This window comes from Aegilops tauschii, chromosome 1 (assembly GCF_002575655.3).
Source record: "Aegilops tauschii subsp. strangulata cultivar AL8/78 chromosome 1, Aet v6.0, whole genome shotgun sequence".
In the NCBI taxonomy this organism is placed as follows: Eukaryota; Viridiplantae; Streptophyta; class Magnoliopsida; order Poales; family Poaceae; genus Aegilops; species Aegilops tauschii.
This window is the reverse complement of record NC_053035.3, coordinates 54,304,917-54,317,232: the sequence shown is the minus strand read 5'-3', so window position 1 is coordinate 54,317,232 and position 12,316 is coordinate 54,304,917. Positions and strand designations below refer to the sequence as shown.

Genomic DNA, 12,316 nt, shown 5'->3' with positions numbered 1-12,316 from the left:
TATAGCAGCGGACATGAAATGACGAAAATGCCCCCAGAGGGCACTGAATTAACAGGCGGTGGCATAGCGATTTAAAGGCGACGTGGAGGCAACGGTTGTGACTACGAGTCTAGGAGGGTTTATATGTTCAATGGGCACTAAACGCACAGGACCTGCCCAGCCCAAGTCGTTGGTCGTCCCCAACCTCTCGTGTCGTGGACGCTGCTCGTCCGTCCAGCGCGCGGATGCCGCGCTGTCGGCCATCCCGTGGTCGCAGAGATGGATAAGGACTCCCTTGACGCCTCTCCCTCCGCCAGGAACCCTAGCCATCCCCTGATCCCCTCACTCTCGTTTTCCTCCTTGTTTTCTTCTTCACCGAGCAGAATCGTCGCCTCGCCTTTGTCAATCCCGCGACCACCGGCCTCCCCTCGCCGCGCCAAGATGTCCAGGAGCTCCGTCATCCTCGACTACGTAGCATCCGTACCAGGGAACCACGAGGACCACGCTACACCGACGGGATCGAGCGTCTTCCTCATCTACGGCCGTCACTGCCCCGCGCCCGATCTGCCTCACCGGAGCTTCTCCGCCTCATCGGACACGTCCTCTGCCTCCCCCTGTGAGCGGCACCCCCATTCCCCTCGTTCCCCCCCTTCGTTCATCGCTCCGTTGCACCGCCCCGTGCCACCCATGTTCCTTCCATTCGCTGCGGTCATCGCGACCGCGCCCACCACCCAGCCCGCGTCCAGCCCGCGCCCCTAGCATGCCCTGCAACCGCTCGCGCGTGCGGCCTCTGCGCCCACGCCGCGCCCCTCCTGTCCTCGTCGTCCTTGCATGCCGCCCGCGCCCGCATGCTGCTTCATGCTGCCTTGCGAGCTGCTACTGCTCCACCCCTGCTGCTCGCTAGCCGCTGCTGCTACCCGCTTGTACTGCTGCTGTTGCCGCTGCGCGGCTACTGGTGCTTCCAGCCTGCTACTGCTCCCGCTAGTTGCTGCCAAGCACTTGCCGCTGCTACCCATCGTTGCTTGTGCCGCTATAGCTACTACTGCTGTTGGTTGAGGCCGCAGGCACCTAGGCCTCATGTACGTGCCGTGGCCATGGCCTTGTGCCTTTGCGTATGGCCGTGTGGTGGCCGGCCTATTAGTTTATTTTAGTTAGATTAATTAGTGATTAAGTATAGCCAAATGACATGTGGACCCTGCTGCTAATTAAAGGTTAAAACAAATAAAAATATACAAGCCTATAACATGGAGGACCCACTTGTACTGTTCACGTGTTGACCAGTCAAATGTTGACTAGGTCAACCTAGCCACTGGACCCCACATGTAAGCCACTGTAGCTAAGCTGCTGCTGTGTGCACTTAGCAATTTAATTTAAATAAAACGAATTAAAACAAATTCTGAAAATGCAATAAACTTCGATAATTCATATAAAATAATTCGTAACTCGGATGAAAATACTTCATACATGAAAGTTGATCAGAACGACGAGACGAATCCGAATATGCAGTCCGTTCATCCGCTACACATCCCTAGCATAGCGAACACGCAACTTTTTCCCTCCGGTTCATCTCTCCAAAAACGCGAAACACCGGGGATACTTTCCCGGATGTTTCCCCCCTTTGCCGATATCACCTACTACCGCGTTAGGGCACATCTAGCACCGTGTTTGTCATGTTATGCTTTGAGATGCTTTGATTGCTCTGTTATTTATTGTGTTCCCCCTCCGTTTCTTCTTTCCGGTAGACCCTGAGACCGATGCCGGTACCCCTGTGATTGACTACATCGACGACGAACCCTTCTTGCCAGAGCAACCAGGCAAGCCCCCCCCCCCCCTTGATCACCAGATATCGCCTATTCGTTCTCTCTACTGCTTGCATTAGAGTAGTGTAGCATGTTACTGCTTTCGGTTAATCCTATTCTGCTGCATAGCCTGTCATTGTTGCTACAATTGTTACCCTTACCTGCAATCCTAAATGCTAGTAGAGGATGCTAGTATTCCATCAGTGGCCCTATGCTCTTGTCCGTCCGCCATGCTATACTACTGGGCCGTGATCATTTCGGGAGGTGATCACGGGCATATGCTTTATACTTTATACTGTTACATTACTTATGATACTGTTCGGAGATGGGGGCTGAAGGGGCAGGTGGCTCCATCCCGGTAGAGGTGGGCCTGGGTTCCCGACGGCCCCCGACTGTTACTTTGTGGCGGAGCGATGGGCAGGTTGAGACCACCTAGGAGAGAGGTGGGACTGGCCCTGGTCGGCGTTCGCGGATACTTAACATGCTTAACGAGATCTTGGTATTTGATCTGAGTCTGGCCACTGGCCTATACGCACTAACCAGCTACGCGGGAACAGTTATGGGCACTCGGCGTCGTGGTATCAGCCGAAGCCTTCGTGACGTCAGCGACTGAGCGGCGCGCGCCGGATTGGAACGTAAGCCTGCTCTTGTATTAAGGTGGCTAGTTCTGCTTTCGGCCGCCCACGCAACGTGTAGGTGTGCAATGGGCGATGGGCCCAGACCCCTGCGCCATAGGATTTAGACCGGCGTGCTGACCTCTCTGTTGTGCTTAGGTAGGGCTGCGACGTGTTGATCTAACGAGGCCGGGCATGACGTCTAGTCAATGAAAACTGTTTTACTAACATGGCTGTGTGGCTTACGGGCCCACGTCGCCCTTGGGTGGTGTCGTGGTTTTGTCACGGCAGATGTCCTAGACAAAGGACTTAGTCGTGGAGCCATCGCTACGGGTTAGCTTAAAGGGGTTAAAGAGGACAATGGACGCAAGAGAGTTTATACTAGTTCGGCCCCTTACGATGAAGGTAAAAGCCTACGTCTAGTTGTGATGGAATTGATGGGGTTTCGATGACCAAGGAGCGAATACGCTTTGCCTGAGTCTCGATTTGTTGTTTGTTGTCCTTGAACCGCCACCGGGTCGTCCCCTTATATACATGGGTTGACGCCCGTCGGTTTACAAACTCCGAGGCCGGCTCATAATCGTGTCCGGCTCGGTCTCTACTACTTCTATCTTACAACACAAGTTTACATACAATGTCGGTTTGTGTCTACAGGCCTTAAACCGGCTTTGGGCCCTGGGCCTTTATGAAGCGTCACCGTCTGTCTTCATGGGCTTCAGATACAGATGAACTACTTATGAGGTTAACCCGGCCTCTCCTGGCCGGTTTACGCCCAGTGATAATATCCCCAACATTATGCCCCAGATTGATTTGAACTGGTTCATGTCAATCCCCAATACTTAAGAAAATTTCTTCTTCAACATCTTCACACAATCTTGTAAACCGCCATGACATCATCTTCTAGGATCTTGGTAAACCGCCATGACATCATCTTCTAGGATCTTGGTAAACCGTCGTGACGTCACCTGTCATTAACGAGCCTCCGACAATCGAGGCGACAGCATCGCCTCATATCCAAAAACTTGGCCCCTCGATTTTCGCGTCTGTCGTTTATCTCCCTTATAAATAGGGCCAGGGGGTCTTTCCATTTTCCCCCTCGTGCCTCTTCACTTCATCGTCATCCTCGCGACGCTCGACCCTTCGACCTCGGCCGCCACCGTCAACCTTCGACTGCTGCACCAAACTTGGCCGCTGCATCGACCTGCACGTACCAGAGCTCCTCCGCGCGCCGCCGCTGCTCAACAGCCTCCGTAAGTCTCCCCTTTCTCTTACCATAGATTTGCACTTAGGGTTTCTGTCGTTCATCAGTGTTCGTCGCCGCCCTTCTTTTCCCTTATTTATATCCATGGATTAGATCCAAAAACCACATAGGTCTCGTGCGGTAGTAGTTTAAACCACATAGATCTCGCGCTTTAGCAGTTTCAGCACCTGTTTGATATCGAACTCATCTCATCTTGGTGAACTTTCAGTACGCTAGAATTTAGGTCAAAATATATTTCAAAATATATTTTGTTTTTCCTACGCGCGGTAGATCTGAAATTACCATAGCAAGATGTGAAACTTGTTTCTTCCTTCTCTTACACACTTTGAATACCAGATTGGCCGGTTTAACTTCACAGAAAAAATGATGACCCGGTAGATACCATTAGTCCCCTGTTGAACCGCCAATGCATTACACTGTTCCATTGCCAGACTCCGGTTTATGAATAACCAAATCCGGTTTACCAATATGCTAGTATCCTCATACCGCTGTATAGTTGTCCACTGTAAATCTTAAACCGGTAATAATCATGTTTCAGATTTTCCTTGTCAGGGCTAAGCAAGTCTATGAGTGCAATTGGGCTCCCTCTCGAGTAACCGAGGAACAGTTAAGCAACCTTGTTAAAACGGGCGCTTTAGCCAAGAAAGATGTCATCCACTGGAGGGTCCCTGGCCCGGAAAATCCTCCTACACCCAAGGACGGAGAGGTAGTCGTTTTTGCTGATCATCTCAGACGAGGTTTTAGCCCTCCCGGTTCAAAAAATTTCCGGGATGTACTGGCTAGTTTTCAACTGCGCCCTCAAGACATTGGTCCTAACTCTGTAACCAACATCTGCCACTTCCAAGTCTTTTGTGAGGTTTATCTGCAAGAGGAACCTTCAGTCAAACTGTTTCGGGATTTCTTTCACCTAAACCGTCGCACAGAGTTCTCAGATGGACCCAATACGGAACTGGGCGGACTGGCGGTTCAGCAAAGGAAGGAAGTCACCTTCCCTCATCCCAAACTCCACAGTCATCCCAAAGAGTGGAACCGGACTTGGTTTTACTGCATGGATACATCTCCATATGATGAGAATCCTTTGCCGGGTTACCGCCCTGAACGCCTTAGCAACACACATCCTTTTCCTCAGAGGTTGACAGCAAGAGAACGGGCCAACTATGCTCCCCAATTATCAAAGCTTAGAGCCTTCATGGCGAACGGTTTGACAGGAGTTGATCTTGCTCGTTGCTGGATAAGCTGAAGCATTCTGCCCTTAAGCCGGCGCCCCGGTTTGATGTGTGAGTACACGGGGAGTTTGAAGGATGCTCAGCGGCACATTGATATTCAGCTTACAGACGAAGAAGTCACTGAGGCTGTAAAGACAATACTGAACGAACTGGAGACCGTCTGTGCCCAAACCGGACTACTCCGTTTCTGCACCTTCAACAAACCACCAGCTGTAAGAATCATACAATCCTTTGTATCTGAATTTGCTTCTGTCCAAATATTCTCTGAAAGTGTGATTATTTTCTGACAGGGTGATGATCCGTTCTGGAACAAGAAACCATCACAAGACAAACCGGCAAAGCCGCAAGACAAACCGGTCAAGCCAGTTCGTCCAAAGACCAAGGTTGTTAAGAAACCTGCCAAGAGAAGGACCACTGCATCCTCCGATCTACCAGCTGATGAAGATGTGCGTAATCCGGAACCAGAGGTAGAACTTGACTCTCTTGGTTGATTTTTCGTACATCTCATTGCCAATGATTATTATCAGGATGACGCTGAAGGCAGTCACGCTGAGGACGTAGAGGTAACTATTCTTTCCTCCGATTCAGATCGTCTGCCAACATCAAAAATCCGTCAAGCAAACCGGAAAGTAAAATTTTCTCACCCTCTTGCTTACTTGGACCCAAACTTTCTTTTGAAGACGCAGCAGCACGAAGCTCGCCGTACAACCCGGCACAGCGGCCAGGTAGTTACCTCTGCCGGTTTACCGAACAGTCCGGTTCGGAAACGCCGATCAGAGGTCTCTTATCCCATTGATACTTCATGCCCAAAAGCAGGTTGTTTTCGCCAGCCTCTTAACCCGTCTGATTCAAATTATCAGGGTACTTCTCACTCATCCTTTGGCGAGTCCTCGGCCACACAGCTTCCACCCCTCAACACAGTTCTTGGGTGAGTTATGCACATGTCTTTATTCTTGATATGTTATCTTTTCATACTGTACTGATCCTTATGTCTATCTTTTCGCAGCGCCAAGCCAAGACCCAGCAAGAAAGCTCGGTTGAACAAACGGGCTGATGATAATGTAGCTGCTGAACCGGAAACAACTCCAGATCTGGAAGAAACTGACGCTGACGCCATGCTTCACGATCCGCCGCTTCAAGACCATGATTTCCTTGCTGAACACGTGCAAGTTGATACTACAAGTCATGCAGACCGGCCAGCCAGCCCTGTCCGAACTGGTAACAAACTGGTCAGTCCAGCTAAGGACACTGATAAACCGCCAACTCCGGCGAAAGCTGCTGATGAACAAGATGATGACGTTATGATTATTGGCACTGGCCACACCACTCCTGGCAATCTTGTAGCTTTGTCAAAGCATACTGCCAAGGATGATCTCTCTACTATCGGCAAAGGCAAATGGAATGCCGATTTATCAAGCTTCGCCCACCTCAATGTTCAAGATATTCACTCTGGTTCTTGAACCGTCTGTATACCAGCCGTGACTATGAAGCTAGTTTGGTCAACTTGATGAAGGAGCGATATGAGGTAACTACTGTTTTTCTCCTTTGTCCAATTGCAGTTTATCAACTCCTAGTAGCCCCCAAGTGACGGTTTATGATACCAATCTAAACCGGGACTTTTGTCATAACTTAACTTTGCATATTTAGCCTCCAGGGACTGGATTACCTTGTTAAGATGAACCGGTTCCTTAAAATTTGCCATACTGCTCTTTCACCGGTATAGTCCCCAAGGGACGGTTTAACTTTATAAAGATGAACCGGGACTGTAGAATAATTCCCATATCAATAGTTTTTGTTGAGCAAACACACATTAGCCCCCAAGTGCCAAGCTTAATACTTGTATTGTGCTTGGGACTTGTAAAAATTTCTGAGTAAAAGCAAATATGCATTAGCCCCCAAGTACTAAGGGCATAACTTGTTATGTGCTTGGTACTTCAAATATGTACTGTCAACTCATTAAGTATCTGTCTCTTTATAGGCTGAACTGAGCAAGAAGGAAAGCCAAACCGCTGACCTGCAAGAGAACATCAAGTCCCAGCAGGCCGAAACTTCCAAAGCAAAAGATGAGCTGACAAGCGCCTTAGCCGCTATGGAAAAGCTAAAGGAAAGCTTTGCCAAGGAGCAGGCAGATTGGAACACAGAGAAATCCGCTTTGCGGAAAAGAGCTGAAGATGCAGAAGCAACTCTCAAACCGGTGGTAGACGAGCTGACTGGGGTGAAGCGGCAAGTACATGCGATGACCGCTCCTGTGTTTGGTAAGCATCTTGTCCTTAATACTGTCAACATATTTTCCCATGCGTTGCTGGTTTACTGATGTTTGCAATGATGCAGGAACTCGCATTAGTCATCTGGGCTCTGATGTTCAGAAGAAGCTGAAGGCTGCCTATACGCTGATAGAACAACTATATACCGGCGCTCAAAGAATTATCCGCACCGCTTCTCACAATAAGATGCCCCCAACGTTAATCAAAGATACCTTAGACAGGCTATCTATGCTGCCTGCCCGGGTAGAAGATCTGAAGAGGTCTGCTGCAAGGGCTAGCGCTCTGACCGCGCTAACCCGGGCAAAAGCATGGGTGCCTGATCTTGACCCGACGGACGTGGCTAAAGGCTACCCAAACTTGAAAGAAGACGGATCAGAATTTTGCACTGAAGATCTTCGCGCCATAAACTGGGAAGTACGTCCACTGGCTTGTCAACTTGCTGAAGAAGCTGATCTTTCACATTATCAGGCGAGTTATGATATCAATAACAAGCGGGTTGCTGCACCAGCTCCTGAGGCTCAAAACCTGATCCCTCCAATCCGTAAGCACACTTATGCCCCTGATATTGAACCGTCCACCCTTAAAAGCGACGAAGCTGTGTTCCAAGCTTTAACTGGGATCGACTGGGCAACTGTTGACTTCCAGCCGCTGGGTAGGGACGAAGAAGATGAACCGGTGCAAGATGATCCGCAGCCGTCACGTCAAGCTGATAAGCAATCATAATCCGGGGGCCGGTTTAGTTTTTCTTTCGTTGTAATGCTTATTGAGACAATTACTCCTTTGGGCACTGAAAACGCCTTGTAATAGGCGAGTTAAAACACTTGGTCTGTTATGCCTTCGTGCATATTTATCTGCAACTGATGCATGTTAATCCGCCATGCTTAAGATATGATGTTCATAATCCATAGCTATTTATTCAAGCTGTTCCTCCAGATAAGAAGCTTAAAGCGCCCTGGCGGTTTACCACTGGGCGGGTCATGATACCCAACTATATATAGGACCAAGGTTTATAACCAAGGTTGCAAAAGATAACCAAATATGGAAATATATGATACCTGTGATCTTTAGGCATAGTGTTTGCTGACCAACCTTGTAATGAGGGTAATAACCCTAATCCGGAGTAAAAGTATTTCCTGTTATATAATGCCGATTTACAATAAAACCGTTCTGGGTTGTGATAAACACCGGTTTATTCCATACTGGTGACTATGAGTCAAAACCAGACCGGGCTGATAGTCTCCGGATTATAACTTGATCATGTACTGACAACTTGTAGTTGACAGCCTAACCGGGTTGATAAACACCGGTTTGAAAACATCACAAATCTTAGCAAAAGAAAAAGAAACTTACCAAAAGGCAAATAAAACCGTTGTAGTCGAGGCTTTTCACGGGCTGCCAGGCTCCAAATTTGATCAAGAGGTGTTGCTATGGTTCAGGTTCGACCAAGCCCCCAAGTGATGCTATGGCATTACGCCGATCAAGAGGCGTTGCTATGGTTCGGGTTCGACCAAGCCCCCAAGTGATGCTGTGGCATTACGCCGATCAAGAGGCGTGGCTATGGTTCGGGTTCGACCAAGCCCCCAAGTGATGTTGTGGCATTGCGCCGATCAAGAGGTGTCGCTATGGTTCGGATACGACCAAGCCCCCAAGTGATGTTGTGGCATTGCGCCGATCAAGAGGTGTAGCTATGGTTCGGATACGACCAAGCCCCCAAGTGATGTTGTGGCATTGCGCCGATCAAGAGGCGTGGCTATGGTTCGGATACGACCAAGCCCCCAAGTGATCTAATATGAAGCTTTGAGAAGCCAAATCAAGGGGTAAACCGGACGCCGCTTTGCAAGGTCCATGTAACCACACAGGATGTAAGAAAAACAACAGATACCCCGCCTTAGCTGAGGTTCCGGTTTATTGTATTGATCATAATATATACATTGTCATAATATGTACATAAGTAGAGCCTATAGCTCAAGTATAGTAAGGCCGAAGATGAGCAATATTCCACGGCCGGTTGGTCTCCTCCTCCGATTACGTGAGTCTTTGCGCTCTCGAACATCGATTAGGTAGTACGACTCGTTGTGTAGATCCTTGCTGACCACAAAGGGTCCTTCCCAAGGGGGGGATAGCTTGTGCATATCCGTCTGATCCTGAATGAGCTGAAGCACCAAATCGCCTTCTTGAAAGGTTCTGGTTCTAACCCGGCAGCTGTGATAACGATGCAGATCTTGCTGATAAATCGCCGAACGGGCTGCTGCTATGTCACGTTCTTCATCTAACAGGTCAAGAGCTTCCTGCCGTGCCTTCTCGTTGTCCGCTTCAACATATGCCGCTACACGAGGCGAGTCATGACGGATGTCACTAGGAAGAACTGCTTCCGCTCCATAAATCATGAAGAATGGTGTGTATCATGTCGATCTGTTGGGCGTGGTATTGTTGCTCCGTAACACAGAAGGTAGCTCCTCAACCCAACAACCCGGCGTCCGTTGCAAAGGAACCATAAGCCGGGGTTTGATGCCTCTCAAGATTTCTTGATTGGCCCTCTCCGCTTGACCATTGGACTGGGGGTGAGCCACTGATGACACGTCAAGCCAGATGTGCTCACGTTGACAGAACTCCTTCATGGCACCCTTTGACAGATTGGTACCATTGTCTGTTATAATGCTGTGTGGAAAGCCAAACCGGAAGATCACCTTTTTGATGAATTGAACCGACGTGGCCGCGTCACACTTACTAACTGGCTCTGCCTCCACCCACTTCGTGAACTTATCAACCGCCACCAAAAGGTGGGTCTTTTTATCCTTGGACCTCTTGAAAGGCCCAACCATATCCAGCCCCCAAGTTGCAAATGGCCAGGTGATTGGAATCATCCTCAATTCTTGAGCCGGTACATGAGCGCGCCTTGAGAATTTCTGACAACCATCACATCTTTTGACCAAGTCCTCGGCATCAGCATGAGCTGTCAACCAATAGAAACCGTGACGAAACGCCTTGGCCACCAACGATTTTGAACCGGTGTGGTGACCACAATCCCCTTCGTGGATCTCACGCAAAATTTCACGGCCTTCCTCAGGAGACACACAGCGTTGAAACGCCCCTGTCATACTGCAATGATGTAACTCTCCATTGATAACAGTCATGGACTTGGACCGCCGGGTTATCTGCCTGGCCAAAGTTTCATCTTCTGGTAACTCGCCCCGGTTTATATACGCCAAATATGGAACCGTCCAATCCGGGATAACATGAAGAGCCGCCACCAATTGGGCCTCCGGATCAAGAACAGCCAAATCCTCTTCACCAGGGAGCTTAACGGACGGATTATGCAAAACATCCAAGAAGACATTAGGTGGAACCGGTTTACGTTGGGAACCCAGGTGGCTTAAAGCGTCCGCCGCTTCATTCCTTCGCCGGTCCACATGATCAACCTGATAACCTTTAAAGTGACCTGCAACAATATCCACCTCACGACGATATGCTGCCATGAGTGGGTCCTTGGAATCCCAAGTGTCGGACACTTGTTGAGCCACCAGATCCGAGTCACTGAAGCACTTCACTCGGCTTAAGTTCATCTCCTTAGCCATCCGAAGACCATGGAGTAAAGCCTCATATTCAGCTGCATTGTTAGTGCACGGGAACATTAAACGGAGAACATAACAAAACTTATCACCTCGTGGGGAAGTTAATACGACTCCAGCCCCCGATCCCTCCAATTGCCTGGACCCATCAAAATGAATAGTCCAATAAGTATGATCCGGCTTCTCTTTCGGCGCTTGTAACTCTGTCCAATCATTGATGAAATCCACAAGTGCCTGAGATTTGATCGCCTTTCGGGGCATGTATTTCAACCCGTGAGGTCCGAGCTCAATAGCCCACTTAGCAATCCGGCCGGTTGCTTCCCTGTTCTGGATTATATCTCCCAAAGGAGCAGGGCTGACCACCGTGATGGGATGACCTTGGAAATACTGCTTCAATTTCCGGCTTGCCATGAAAAAACCCATACACCAATTTTTGCCAATGTGGGTACCTCTGCTTGGACTCAATAAGTACCTCACTGATATAGTAAACCGGCCGCTGAACCGGATATTCCTTTCCTGCCTCTTTGCGCTCTACCACAATAGCCACACTAACAGCCCGAGCGTTAGCTGCCACATATAGCAGCAACGGTTCTTTATCAACCGGAGCAGCGGGAATCGGCGGATTAGCTAGCTGTCGCTTTAAGTCCTCAAATGCTTCATTAGCGGCGTCACTCCAGACGAAGTTATCCGTTTTCTTCAGCATATGATACAAAGGGATGGCCTTCTCGCCAAGGCGACTGACAAACCGGCTCAACGCGGCAATCCGGCCTGCCAGGCGTTGAACATCATTGATACACTTCGGTTTATTCAAAGAGGTGATGGCTTTGATCTTATCCGGATTAGCTTCAATGCCCCTGTTAGACACCAAAAAGCCCAAGAGTTTGCCTGCAGGTACACCAAAGACACACTTGGACGAATTAAGCATCATTTTATAAACCCACAGGTTATCAAAGGTTTCCTTCAAGTCATCAATCAATGTTTCCTTCTTCCTTGATTTTACCACAATATCATCCACATAGGCGTGAACATTGCGGCCGATCTGTTTATGCAGACAATTCTGCACACACCTTTGATAACTCGCCTAGGCACTCTTGAGCCCAAAGGGCATGGACACATAGCAGAAGGCTCCAAAGGGAGTTATAAAGGTTGTCTTCTCCTGGTCCTTAACTGCCATTTTGATCTGATGATAACCAGAGTATGCATCCAAAAAGCTTAAACGCTCGCAACCCGCCGTAGCATCAATAATTTGATCAATACGGGGAAGGGCAAAAGGATCTGCTGGACAAGCTTTGTTGAGATCTGTGTAGTCCACACACGTACGCCAAGTGCCATTCTTCTTGAGGACGAGCACCGGATTAGCCAACCACTCAGGATGGAATACTTCAACGATAAATCCAGCCGCCAAGAGCCTGGCTACTTCTTCTCCAATAGCTTTGCGCCTTTCTTCATTGAACCGGCGGAGAAACTACTTGACTGGTTTATACTTAGGATCAACATTGAGAGTGTGCTCAGCGAGTTATCTTGGTACACCTGGCATGTCAGAAGGCTTCCATGCAAAGATGTCCCAATTCTCACGGATGAACTCGATGAGCGCGCCTTCCTAT

At 49.0% G+C, this 12,316-nt stretch overlaps 1 protein-coding gene across 6 annotated transcripts; it reads left to right on the top strand.

The window, feature by feature from the left end:
- The first annotated feature begins 147 nt into the window (after positions 1 to 147).
- LOC141039285 (uncharacterized) lies at positions 148 to 8,063 on the top strand. Of its 6 annotated transcripts, XM_073506656.1 has the most exons (10): positions 148 to 595; positions 1,722 to 1,793; positions 4,206 to 5,091; positions 5,170 to 5,346; positions 5,468 to 5,604; positions 5,740 to 5,807; positions 5,886 to 6,404; positions 6,858 to 7,134; positions 7,211 to 7,684; positions 7,789 to 8,063. In XM_073506656.1, exons 7-10 carry the CDS (start codon positions 6,276 to 6,278, stop codon positions 7,797 to 7,799), a joined length of 891 nt encoding a protein of 296 aa, XP_073362757.1. In that variant the 5' UTR covers positions 148 to 595; positions 1,722 to 1,793; positions 4,206 to 5,091; positions 5,170 to 5,346; positions 5,468 to 5,604; positions 5,740 to 5,807; positions 5,886 to 6,275; the 3' UTR covers positions 7,800 to 8,063. The 6 variants fall into 6 exon arrangements, with proteins under 6 accessions (XP_073362757.1, XP_073362753.1, XP_073362756.1 ...); XM_073506652.1 differs by lacking the exon at positions 4,206 to 5,091 and adding an exon at positions 5,407 to 5,442 and having other exon boundaries at positions 292 to 595; positions 5,560 to 5,604; positions 7,211 to 8,063; XM_073506657.1 differs by lacking the exons at positions 4,206 to 5,091; positions 5,170 to 5,346; positions 5,468 to 5,604 and having other exon boundaries at positions 354 to 595.
- The last annotated feature ends 4,253 nt before the right edge of the window (positions 8,064 to 12,316 follow it).